The sequence below is a fragment of the Taudactylus pleione genome, unplaced genomic scaffold (assembly GCF_031769625.1).
Source record: "Taudactylus pleione unplaced genomic scaffold, aTauple2 ptg000290l, whole genome shotgun sequence".
Lineage (NCBI taxonomy): Eukaryota > Metazoa > Chordata > Amphibia > Anura > Myobatrachidae > Taudactylus > Taudactylus pleione.
In genome coordinates this window covers 11,153,995-11,166,212 of record NW_028284692.1, presented here as the reverse complement: position 1 = coordinate 11,166,212, position 12,218 = coordinate 11,153,995, and the positions used below count along the sequence as shown (strand labels likewise).

At 46.0% G+C, this 12,218-nt stretch overlaps 1 protein-coding gene across 1 annotated transcript in view; it reads right to left on the bottom strand.

Moving 5' to 3' along the window:
* The window catches only part of LOC148511899 (myosin heavy chain, skeletal muscle-like), a 319,183-nt gene that overhangs the window by 174,540 nt on the left and 132,425 nt on the right, over nucleotides 1-12,218 (bottom strand). Inside the window, exon 5 of the mRNA XM_088482738.1 lies at nucleotides 12,124-12,210. Within this exon, the coding sequence (XP_088338864.1) occupies nucleotides 12,124-12,210 (87 nt within the window). The remainder of the gene's footprint in view (nucleotides 1-12,123; nucleotides 12,211-12,218) is intronic.

The following is a 12,218-nucleotide window of genomic DNA, read 5'->3' as shown; positions in this document are numbered from 1 at the left end:
TATCCGACTGATGGAACTGAGTAGTAATATCACTCACCACTCCCTTATGGTGGAATAGCATAGATTCCAGAAATCCTGGCTTGCAATTAACACTTGGTTAGTAATCCGGTGCAGTGCAACTCCTGTAGTGTTGGAGTGGATAATAATTAAAGCGTGGTGAGCCTCCAATAATTAGAAGCCTGCTGATGATTCCACACGCTGTGCCAGCAGAATGAACACCAACAAAGCATGGTCAGCCTCCGGCAGTGAATGGCCCGTCAATTACTCCATGCTGCCACCTCCTCGCTCTCAGGCACCACCCGGCACAGTGACCGACGGAAGCCCTGGACAGCAACACCAGCGGCTGCTCAATCAAAACCAAGGTGAGTGAACTGGTTATAAATAAATTGCAGCGGCTGAATGGAAAAGTCCAGTGGACTATTTATAACCAGTTCACTCACGGCCAGCGGTAAATCATACCGATTCCACTGGAAGGGTTGTACCAACAAATCTCCGAGGAGGATACCTCAGGAACGTGATGGCATAACCATGAGAGACCACCTCTCAAACCCAGACATCCGTAGTTGTCTGATGCCAGGCATGAGAAAACTGAAGAAGTCGGTCTCCCACCCTGAGACCTTCCAGGGGGAGGCCCACGCCATCAGGCAGTGGGCTTATCGTCCAGCTTGGAAGCAGGATGTCTGGTTGACCAGGATTTCCTGGTCTGCAGTTTCTTGTGGGAATTATCCCGTCTAGACGAAGACTGCCCCTGTGCCCTACTCTGTGGACGAAATTACCGAGCTGACGACTGCCTATACTTAGGGGTAGTCATAGATTGCAACCCCGCAGATTTTGAAGTCGCAAGAGAAGACACTATGTCATCTAGCTCTGGTCCAAACAGTACCTTCCCAACAAAAGGCAAAGACTCCAGGGCCTTCTTGGACCCTGTATCCGCCTTCCAGGTCTTTAGCCAAATGGTTCTTTGAGCTGCAATCGTAGTTGCCGATACCCTAGAAGCCAAGATACCTGCATCAATAAATGCTTCCCTCATATACATAGCTGCTTCTTGCATCTGCCTGAAATGAGACAGCTATTCTCTGGTAGCATTCGGCATGCTGTCCGACAGAGTCTTCGTCCATTCTTCCATAGCTTTGGCTACCCAGGCTACAGCCATAGCTGGTCTGGTAGCTCCAGATAATGAAAACACTGATTTTAAATAGTTGTCAAGTTTTCTATCTGTAACCTCTTTCAATGAGGATGCTGCAGGGGATGCAATCGGGAAACCGGCTGACGTGATCCCGACAGCCGGCTTCCCGACTGCTTTATCACGGCGTGGGTTAAATGACAGGCATCTATATCTAGACGCCTGTCATTTTCCCGACGCCGGGAGACAGGCGCCCGGCATCCCGATTGAAGGGATGCCGGGTGCCGCGAGCGGACAGCCTTGGGTGGGAGGGTTAGGTTTAGTGCACCCGGGGGGGACTTCGGGTTAGGCACCCCCCCGGGAGGGTTAGGGTTAGGCTAGGGGACAGGAGGGTCAGGCACCCCCAGGGGGGACAGGGTTAGGCACCACCCCGGTGGACTTAGGTTTAGGTAGCGGGGAAGGGGGGGAGTTAGGGTTAGGCACTTACAGGGGGGATTAGGGTTAGGCACTTGGGGGGGAGGTTAGGGTTAGGCACCTCTAAGGAGGGTTAGGTTAGGTTAGTTATTACTTACCTGAGGATGATCAGGATTTCCATCACTGTCGGGCTGCTGCTGCCAGGATCTGTTCATCTGTCGGGCTGCCGCTGCCGGGAATCGAACCGTGCAGCCATGCGGCCGGCGGTAATTCATACCGATTCCTGCTGCAGGAATGGGTAATGTAGAGCTCTTGATCAATCTAGTTACATGAGCATCTACTGATGGGGGAACTTCCCATTTGTTACACTCACCAAGTGCAAAAGGGAATCGAGAGGTTAAATTCCTTGTAACATGAAAATTCTTACTTGGAGTAGACCATGCTTCAGACATGAGATTCATCAGTTGTTCAGACTGAGGAAAATAATCTTTAGCCACCTTCTGACACCTAAAGACCGGAGTCCTAGATTTCAGTGGAATCTCCTCTTCCTCTATACTGAGGACAGATCTAACTGCTATCAACAGAGAGGGGACATCCACAGAGAATTGATGGTCTTCTTCCACTGAGTAAGACCCAGAACTCTGAGTATCAGAGTGTGATGAGGAGGTTGAGTCAGGAAATGTCTGAAGAGAACCTCTCTTATGCCCCTGCTTTACTGCTCCTGGTCTATTCGCCTGCACCACTTACTGAGGGGCTATAGACGGCAGTACACTCTGACTAGAGTGAGCAGAAGAATCAAACCAATAGGGATTCATGGGGGACGTATACATAGAAGGATGCAAATGCTGTGGGTTTCCCATAGCAGGTGGCAAAATCATGGCAGGAGCATGCGACGCTGTAGCCCTGTCCACCAAATGCGACAACACCTGAGACCAAGAGGCCACCCAGGGTGGTTCTTGTGCTGGTGCAGGTGTACAAGATAGAGAAGATGGCTGTTTACAACAGACACTACACAACCCATCTTGCACAAAATCCTGTTCAGACAGGCCTGCAAAACAGGATTTTAGCACAGGAGGCTCATCATTCTCTCTTTTACCTTTAGACATAACAATGTGTAACAGGTATAAGGTATAGAGTATAAATGCAATGTGACTTTAAATGAAAAACTCCACCTCCAGAGGGATGAGAAGAAACACAGTGATAGCTATATGACAGTTTTGAAAACAAAAAGGCAGTATAAATACAGCAGCTAGCATCACAGTCACATACAATGCATAAATATATTCAAATGCTAATGCAAATGGAGTCAAAATCAACTGACCAGACCCCTCAAGGGTATTGGTAGGATATAGAGTGCTATATATCTGACCCAAAGAAGAGTTATACAGGGAGACAGACCTAACCTCTGAGACCAACAGCTTTCAGCAGCGCACCCAAGGTGGACTGTGAGCATCTCACACATGAGGTGGTCAGAAGTAGCCAACCAGACGCAGGAATCCGCAACCGGAAGTTGCATCTGGGTTGGGGGAGGAGCGGCCAGGGGAGCACCTATCTCCCCTAAGCTGCGATTTCGACAGCATGGGTACTCTGGTCTCACAGTAGTAGACGCTCCTAGTGCGGTCTAGTGCGTCTACTACAAATCCCTGGCGACAGACGATATGGCCCCAGCCACCTTAGTGAGGACACGATAAACGGGACCTTCACCCGCAGCTGCCTACGATGCGTCTTCTACACCACATGAGGAATCATCTTACCTGCCATCTCCGTGAATCCGATCGCAGTCCGGACCCCAGCGATGCCGCTAGCTAAGCCACGCTGAGGTCCGCTGAAATCCCCAGGGTATGTAGCTGTGCTGGCATTTCGGCATCGGCGGAGGTAGGAGGAGTCACAGTATATGCGTCGTAAACGGCGCCAAATACTGCTAACTCAAAAGTTCAAAAAACTAAGGTAAATTAAAAAAGAAAAATGCCTGGGACTGCCTAGGCAGTCCCACTGTCAAAACGGTGAGTCTGGATACTTGTCGCACACCAAACAAAAAAACTGAATGCTTGTGGCTGGGGGCAGGGTATATAGGGAGGATGACCAGTGCATGCTGGTAGCTTCAAAGCTGTAAGCTATTTGGTGCAATGGATCACTCCAACTACATACCCAAAGGTAGATGGACCCTATGGACCCTGAAGACATGTGATTTTGGATCCAATGCTACTTTCATTGCAGAATTAGTGTTTAATTTCTTAACTTTACCACACAACATTTTAAAAACTACCACGACCTGTTTCTCTAGGAGGGTAGGCACCAGTGACGTGCAGTGAGATAAAAGTCTGGGGAGGTACTAGCTACTGTAGTATCAGAGCCAGATTTACAGATACATATATGAAGCCGAGGGTTCATGTGGGAATTATACAAAGGTGCAGCAGTTTATAGTAGGGATGTGTACCAGACCATTTTTGCTAGATTTGGATTTAGCTCTGATTCGTTGTCTGGCTTTTGATTTGGATGTGCCAAACCTGCTGTGACTGGCTTTGGATTTGTATTTTTTTACAAAAATTGACAAAAAAAGCTAAAATCACATAATTTGGGCTTTTTTTTCCCCTAGAGTATTATTGACCCCAATTTCCAGTCATTTACCGTCAATTTAGACCACGTCACAGCAGTGCCCACAGTAGTGGTCCCCATATGCAGTGCCCCCAGTAGTAGTCCCCCTTGTGCTGCATTGCCCCCAGTAGTAGTCCCCCCAATGCTGCATTGCCCCCTTAGTAGTCCCCCCAATGTTGCATTGCCCCCTTAGTAGTACCCTTATGCTGCATTGCCCCTTAGTAGTCCCCCTTATGCTACATTGCCCCCTTAGTAGTCCCCCTTATGCTGCATTGCCCCCAGTAGCACCCCCCTATACCGTGCACCCAGTAGCGGCCCCTTACACACACACACACACACAAAGGAGAGAAAAAAACTTACCAGAATCCCCTGCTCCTGTCGCGATTGCTGCTGTCCGCTCCTGCTGTCCGCAGTGGGGGGACCCGGAAGGCGGAGCTCATGAATGAGCTCCAGCCGGCTCCCTCCGTGGACGCATCAGCCAATGAGAGTCTGGCGGCTGCGCGTTTATTAAGGGGCCTATCCATTATGTGACCTGTAAAACTGGTCGCTTACTGTATAGAGCAGACTGCTCTCACTGCGGTCTGCCCTAAACTTGTGGAGCCCTGACGTCGGATCCTCTCGTGAGGCCTGCACACATACAGGTACATAACATAAAATAAACAAACAAACAAACATACATAAAAGTCTCAGCACTCCTTGTGCTAATCAGTCAGCAGTGGCTTGCAGCCACAATTTGGGCATGCTCTCCGAGCATAGCCCTTGGACCCTGGCACTACAACACTGTGTCCCTACTGCCTGGCTGATACTCAGCATCAGGGCAATGAGCATCAGGTGTGGGAGAGTTTTAAACCCTTCCTGTGATCCAGTGATTATTCCAGCTGGGTCTGTGTAAATGTGAAACCCTGGAATTCCACACCTCCACTGCTAATGCAGAATGCACAGGTTTCACTCCAGCCTCCCTTGGAAGGAGCTGATTCCACCAGAATGCAGGTAATTCAGGTGAGAGACAACCCCTCTCACCACAATATATATATAATATTTTCTTAAATTTTTATTATAATTTTTGTAGTAAAAATTGTGGAGTATACCTAAGTATGACAGGAAAAGCTCTGACTCACCTGACTGCACGTCACTGGTAGGCACACACAAACACCCTGTTCGGGGGAAAAGACTGCGGTGGGGGCTTCATTACCACCACCACAGCAAGCCTCCTTGGTTCTCAGTTTCCTCCTTCGTTGGGAGCTGTCACCATCCTAAGGACTCAGATGCCAACCGACAGTCTTTTCCTGCTTTCCCAGAAGTCTTGTTTGAGTGTGGCGCCTTCTGGTCTCTTCCGCAGTGCCGGATCTCTTTTTCCTCTGAGGGACATATCCTGCTCTCGCCGCTGAAGAACTGAGGGCCTGATTCAGAGCAGCTCGTAAGCGGCCACTCGTTCGCTCCGAGCGATGTTCGCACATCTGCGCATTCGTATGGGTCATAATGCGCATGCGCCAACCAGTCAGTGCGGTCGGAAAACGTGTGTTCGCAAAATTGCGAGTGCCTGCTAATCTGAGTGACAGGATGAGGCGTTTGTGGGTGGTAACAGGGGAAGGTGCTTGAAAACGGGGAGTGGAGATCCGAACGCAGGCGTGCCAAACGGTCAAAACGGGCATTTTAAGGGTGTGCATTATTAACAAAGCAGCGTCATCGACCATGTCACTTGGTTGTTTCTTAGCCTGAACTGTTCGCATTATTGCGGTAGGAAAATCCAACCACAAGCACTGCGAGCAGTTCAGACGCCTTTCGATGTACTCGATTAATCTAATAAATAGCGGAGATGACGTATGATGCGAGCGGCCAGGGGGCGTCTTTACAAAATAGCGAGCGCATGTTTCGTTCGCTCACTCAGACATAGAGGCGTCAACAGACCGCAAAGAGCGAGCGCTCAATTTAAATAGCCGGCCCCTTTTTCTGAACGAGCGAGCGCAAATAGCGTCCAGCTCTGAATCAGGCGCTCAAAGTGCTCACTCCAGCTATTTTAAACTTCTCACCTTCTTTTGCAATTTTTAATTTATCTGCAGACATATTGTATTATTTGTCATACATTCACAGTTTTCCAGAAAGTACTGCTTTCCTTATTAGATAACTTTTGTAAAGTATGGACCTTTGCATCTCTCTTTAATGACAAGAATGAGGAATACTTTAATTTCTTCATTAACTGTTCTTTAGGCATGAATACTGTATGTCAGAAAACTTCCTTTCCTCAAAACTTAAGCTTCCATCACAGTCTTCTTTCATTGATATTACAGCATTTTCACAGCTCACAAAATTCTCATTGCTGGCCTCCTTTTCTTTGATACTAAACACCTTGTTTTCACAAAGACGATGGTTTTGTTTGTGAAGACCAGTTGAGTACTGGACAGTTGGTATTAGAGCTTCCTGTTATATTCACATACAGAAGTTTTGTAGAAATGTTGTGCCTGATACAGACCCGCTCGCGAACGCTGAGCGCTCGCAAGCGGGTCGATGGTGCCCTAGTGCGCATGCGCATGACGGCCAGCCGTCGCTATGGGTCTCGCACCAAAGGGGGCGTGCTGTCGATGGTGAGCGACAGCACGTCCCCTTTGGTGGGCGTGCCGGGGGCGTTGCTGCCCAGACGGAGGCGTTCCCATGGGAACGCCTACCGTCTGGGTCCGGCCCCACTGACATCTAGTGATGTCAGTGGGAGTGCATTTGGCGAGCCAAAAGCACTCCTGGGCTTGTGGCAGCGAGACCCTACCGCAGGGTCTCATCGCAAGCCCGATGGTCGCGATGGTCTTGACCATCGCGACCATCTTTTTGGCCGCTCGCATAAGCTGTGGGTGGTCACCCACAGCTATGCGAGTGGTCAGGAGGCCGCTCCAATTTTAGGAAGGAGGGCCCTGATTCAGAGCGAGCGCTCTTGTCAGAGCGTCCGGCTCTGAATCAGGCCCGTTATGTCAGACACAATCATAGGGTTACCAAGTTCTATAAGACCATCGCGACCATTGGGCTTGCGACGAGGCCCTTGTGGTAGGGTCTCGTTGCCGCAAGCCCCAGAGAGATTTTGGCTCTAACAGAGCCGAAATCTCTCCCACTGACATCACTCGTGATGTCAGTGGGGCTGCCCCCAAAAGGAGGCGTTCACATGGGAATGCCTCCATTTGGGCAGCCACTCCCCTGGCCCGCCCACCAAAGGGGGCGTGCTGTCACTCAACATCGACTGCACGCCCCCTTTGGTACGAGACCCGGAGCAACGGCTTGCCCGTCACTATCTGGGTCTCGCGCATGCGCACGACCGAGCCGGCTCCGTCGTGCGTATGCGCTCTGGGCCACCATCGACCCGGCTGCGAGCGCTCAGCGCTTGCGACCGGGTCTGAATCAGGCCCTGAGTTTTTGACACTGCTCTATCATTAGGTTTAGACAGCCAGCTTCCTGCAGCCTTTGGATAATATTGATGAAAAATGAAAATATTGAAAGTTTTGAGGTGTTCATTTATAAAATGTACTGTAAATTGCTATAAATTAACACTAATGATATTATTAGTTATGTAGGAACTACAAAACACTACATATTACATGATTTGACCATTTTTTAATGACATCCAAAAGCAAAACACACATAGAATTGTGGGCGAAGCCAAAACAGAAAATGGTTTCAGAGCCAAAACCTATACCAAAACACAAGGGTGATCGGCAGCTCACATTTCTAGTATCATGGTTAATTTGTGAACAATGGGCCTGATTCAGCAAGGATAGCAGTTGCTAATACGCAATCGGACGATTGTTGCGTTCGCCGCATGCATCGCAGTGCGCGTGCATGAACTAGCTGTTGCGATCGGGACTGCAATCGAAGAGGCTACGCAGACCCCTCGCAGAGTAATTGACAGGAAGCACCGTTTCAGGGTGGTGACGGAGGGTCGGGGAAATGTAGGCATGCCAGTGCATTTGCACGCCGTTGCAGGGGTGTGCATAAATTAGCCACTGTGAAGGCATACGCAGTGTGAGGTCTCATAGCATGTGTGGAAGTTAGCAATTTCTGAGAAAGGTTTGGGATTCTGCAAGTGTGCGTATGGGTCCGATATTACCGATTATTTTGCTCAACTGATGAGAGCAGCAGTGAAACAGCTAAAATAAAGCTCAAACATAGGATATTCTATTGGCAAATATTCATATTTGGAATTAACTTTTTGAATGTGATTTAGTGCTTTCAAGTGTCAGGGATTTCTACAGTTTGTACTATACAACATTAAATTATACTCAGGGGGCCAGTTATTCCATAACACTACACTACTGAAATTCCTTCAGCGCACTGTGGGCCTAGTAGCTATTAAAGTTTAAAAACTTTGACATTAAATGGAGGAAGGGAGGGGTTAAGGTTTTACATTATCAAGTGGTTTAAATATAATTTTTGACATTTTTAACAGCATTGAAAGATCCATGTAGGAATGAGTGAAAATAATATAGACTATAGATGGTGAGGTCATTATGTCTGGCCTGGGAATCCCTTATCCCAGTGGTTCCCAAACATTTTTGAATCACGGTGCCCTAGAGTATCAGCATTCTTTTCACGGCACCCCTAAGCCAAACGTTTGTTATTGAGAAATACATTAAAATATGTAGTAAAGTGAAGTAAATTGTGTTTACATGCCATCCTTAGTTATGTGGTGGTGGACAGGATTGTGCTTCTGTTTGTCCACATATTTAGATTATATTGACAATAAATAATTTTATTTTGTGCTGGACAACCAACCTGAGGCACCCCTGCAAGTGTCCCGAGGCACCCCAGGGTGCCACTGCGCACAGGTTGGGAACCACTGCCTTATCCACATAAATTTAGCGGCAGATACAATTAGCAGTGATGTTCCTCTAAAACCTTGTGACTCGATAACGCCGAGCATCTTTTTATCTTCAAATGCGTCTAATTTCACATGCAGATGCACCTGCAGCCACACACAGAACATAGGCAGGCTGCATATCCTTTTACTCAGCAGAACTTGTTTGTGCATCCTATTTGCACTTTGCGAATAAGGTGCATTTGTCAATAAGGCGCACATTGGTGAGTTGAATATGTACACATCTGTATTAATATCATTACTGAAGCAAATATAGGGCCATATTCAATTAGGTGCGAAAAGGCCGTTTTCGGTGAAAAAGTTTTGCTGGTGACGTAATTTCGCCCCGTGTTCAATTCCAAAGACTTTTTGCCAGAGCGGAAAGTCAATGCATTGGAATAGGCGAAAAAGATTTGCCTATGAGAGCTGGTGGAAAAAGGTGCAGATTTTGGGTTTTGGGGTGCAAACTTGTGGGAATCCCCTGATCTCTTGGGACAGCCACCGAAAGCTAAACTGTGTCAAAAAAAGTAAAAAAAAAACTTTAAAAAAAACACTCCTAAAAATGTCTTTGAAAAAGGGGGCGAAAAAGTACAAAGTTGGGGACAAACTAAAAACTAGTGAAATAAACTCCAGGGGGGCCCCCAAGTATGCCCCAGGTATTTTTAAGATTGCAGGTGCTTGCGGGAGGTGGATTTTTAAAGTTTTTTTTTAAACTTCACATTAGCAACTTTAAAATATGCTTGCATCCATTTTCATGCACCCCAAATTTGTTGGGACTACTTATTTTCTCAAAAAAACCCTGCAAAATGCTATTCTTCACCACTTGTGCAAAGACGCTACTTAGCAGCTATTGAGAGCATTTAAGTATCCCAAATATCTCCCAGTAGGGCTATTCGGGGGTATCTATAGTGATCCCCAATGTTAGTGCATCTTTTGGGGGGTATCAGGCTGATTTCCCCAAAACTAACAGCACTTATCGCCTGTTTGAGTTTCACCAGGTCCCGTTGTCGCGTCCTTTGGAATTCAAGAGGTGAGACGCGCGAACCTTTTCTGCTGGTAAAACCAGCGATGATGGAGAAACGTTCAGCATGCGAAAAGCTGCCGACTTTTCGCACCTAATTGAATATGCCCAATAGTATTTTATCAATTAATCATTTATTATAATTAGTAACTAATTATATACTTTTTAATAACTTACTCGCAAAGGTCACACCCAGAAAAAAATATACCTTTAAATCATTAAGATAATTCTATTCAAGAAAGATTGCAACAAAATTTAATAAAGTAAAGTGAAGTGTATTTCATTAACAAATGATTATTCAATAATTTTCACATATATTATTAAAGGAATTTTCACATTGTCAAAAGAGGGAGAGAGACAGATATGATAGAGGTTGGTGTGAGGGAGCTATGGGGTATTTGGGGGATAGAAAACCGCATGGCATGTGGATTACATATATTCAGGCCAATAAACACCATATGATATATAATAATACGTACAATATATACCGTCTTGTGTGTGTGCCTCTGGCTTCCATCTCCTTCTGTTCCTCACTCCTTCTTCCTTCTCTGACCAGTATCCCTTTGACTAACAACTCATTTTTATATGCCTAATCTTCTCTATCTGGTCTTTTCTCATGGTATGCTACAAAGTGACATAACCTTATGTGTATACTCTTTGTTCTGTACATTAAGGTATGCATACATCACTTCCTACAAAGGCATATATCTTTATTCAATTCTATTGAGACACCACCTTGTTAAACAACCAAATAAGGGCTATTTCACACCTGTTGGTTTTGGCCTGCCGGAAAAAAAACTGATGTTTTTTTGCTGGGTGTAAAATTTAATTAAACAAGGAACCTGATGGGTCTTTTCACACGGCACGTTCGCTGCGGTACAGCCGGGAATATCCACTGTGAAGGACGGCTGCCGTGCCTGCACGTCCCTGCAAGCCAGTGGAGTATAGGAAACAATGTTTCCTTTCACACACCGGCCGGCGTGTACTACTGCTGCACATGCCCAGTAGATGAAGTAAAAGAAAATGGCTCAAAGCCACTGCATGTGAAAGGCACTGAGTGCCTGAAAAAAACGACCGGCTTCTGCCTGATTTTTTGCTGGCCGGGCAAAACCGGCAGGTGTGAAATAGGCCTTTGCATTCAATCCATTGTTACATAGAATTGTAATTTAGGTCAAGACTCTATGATCTTTGCATTTTAATTTATAATGAGACATTGGCATATGATTTAGCATATTTGGACTTTTCACAATCTACAGATGCACCCTGTTACATCGTTGCTGATCACGCCTCAAACGTGCGCACGTATCGCACCATGCGATTACTTACAGCTGCATACGTTACGGTACGCTATGGCGCGCACTGCGATCGCACAATGCAATCCTATGGGGTCACGGGTGCGAACGCAGAATGTTCAAGGGTGTGCGACTCGCGCCATGCGGGCACGATTTACCGGACAAGCAGTAAATATGTAACTGGGCACAGCTGTAGCTGACTTGATCAAATTAAACTTGTTGACAACAAATGGATCTGTTGTCTTTTTCTCAATGTAGATCAAAAGTAAGCCAGTTCTGATTAACATACAGTAACTATTCTGACTTGAGTTTCTAAACTCAATACCTAGTCTATGCAAGGACAACCTGTTTCTCTACATATACATAATGACTTAAAGTCAAACACAATTATACATCTATATGCATACATATACAGATTGGTTTACTTAATTACCTATTGATTTAACTTATAGAATTAATTAACTTATTAGCCAATGTATACAACTATGGGTGTTGGGATATAGCTTGTGACAAATCTAAAATTGGTGAATAAGGAAATATTCTGTAACACTGTGCATATACTTAAGATTTAGGGTGCTATTTAATTAGCTGCAAAGTTCTGCAATGACCTTCCATGTTATCTTTATGCTCACAAAATGGCATTTACTGTAATGATAACATTGCCCATTTTTGCTCACACCCTTTTGAGTTGCAAGTAAAAATTAGTAATGATCATTATCTACACTTTACCCGGAAAAATAAGGTGCAAGACTAATATGGAATCTTGGGGCTAATTTAATTGACTCCTGATAGTTAACTTCAGGAACAGTTTGATATTTAATATAAAATGTTTGCAGTAATACTGTACCTGAGAGGCAGCTGATCCTCCAATCTCTTCGAATCGGTCATGGAGGTCATCGAGCTCCCGAGCAAGATCAGACCTTTGTTTTTCCACCTGCAATA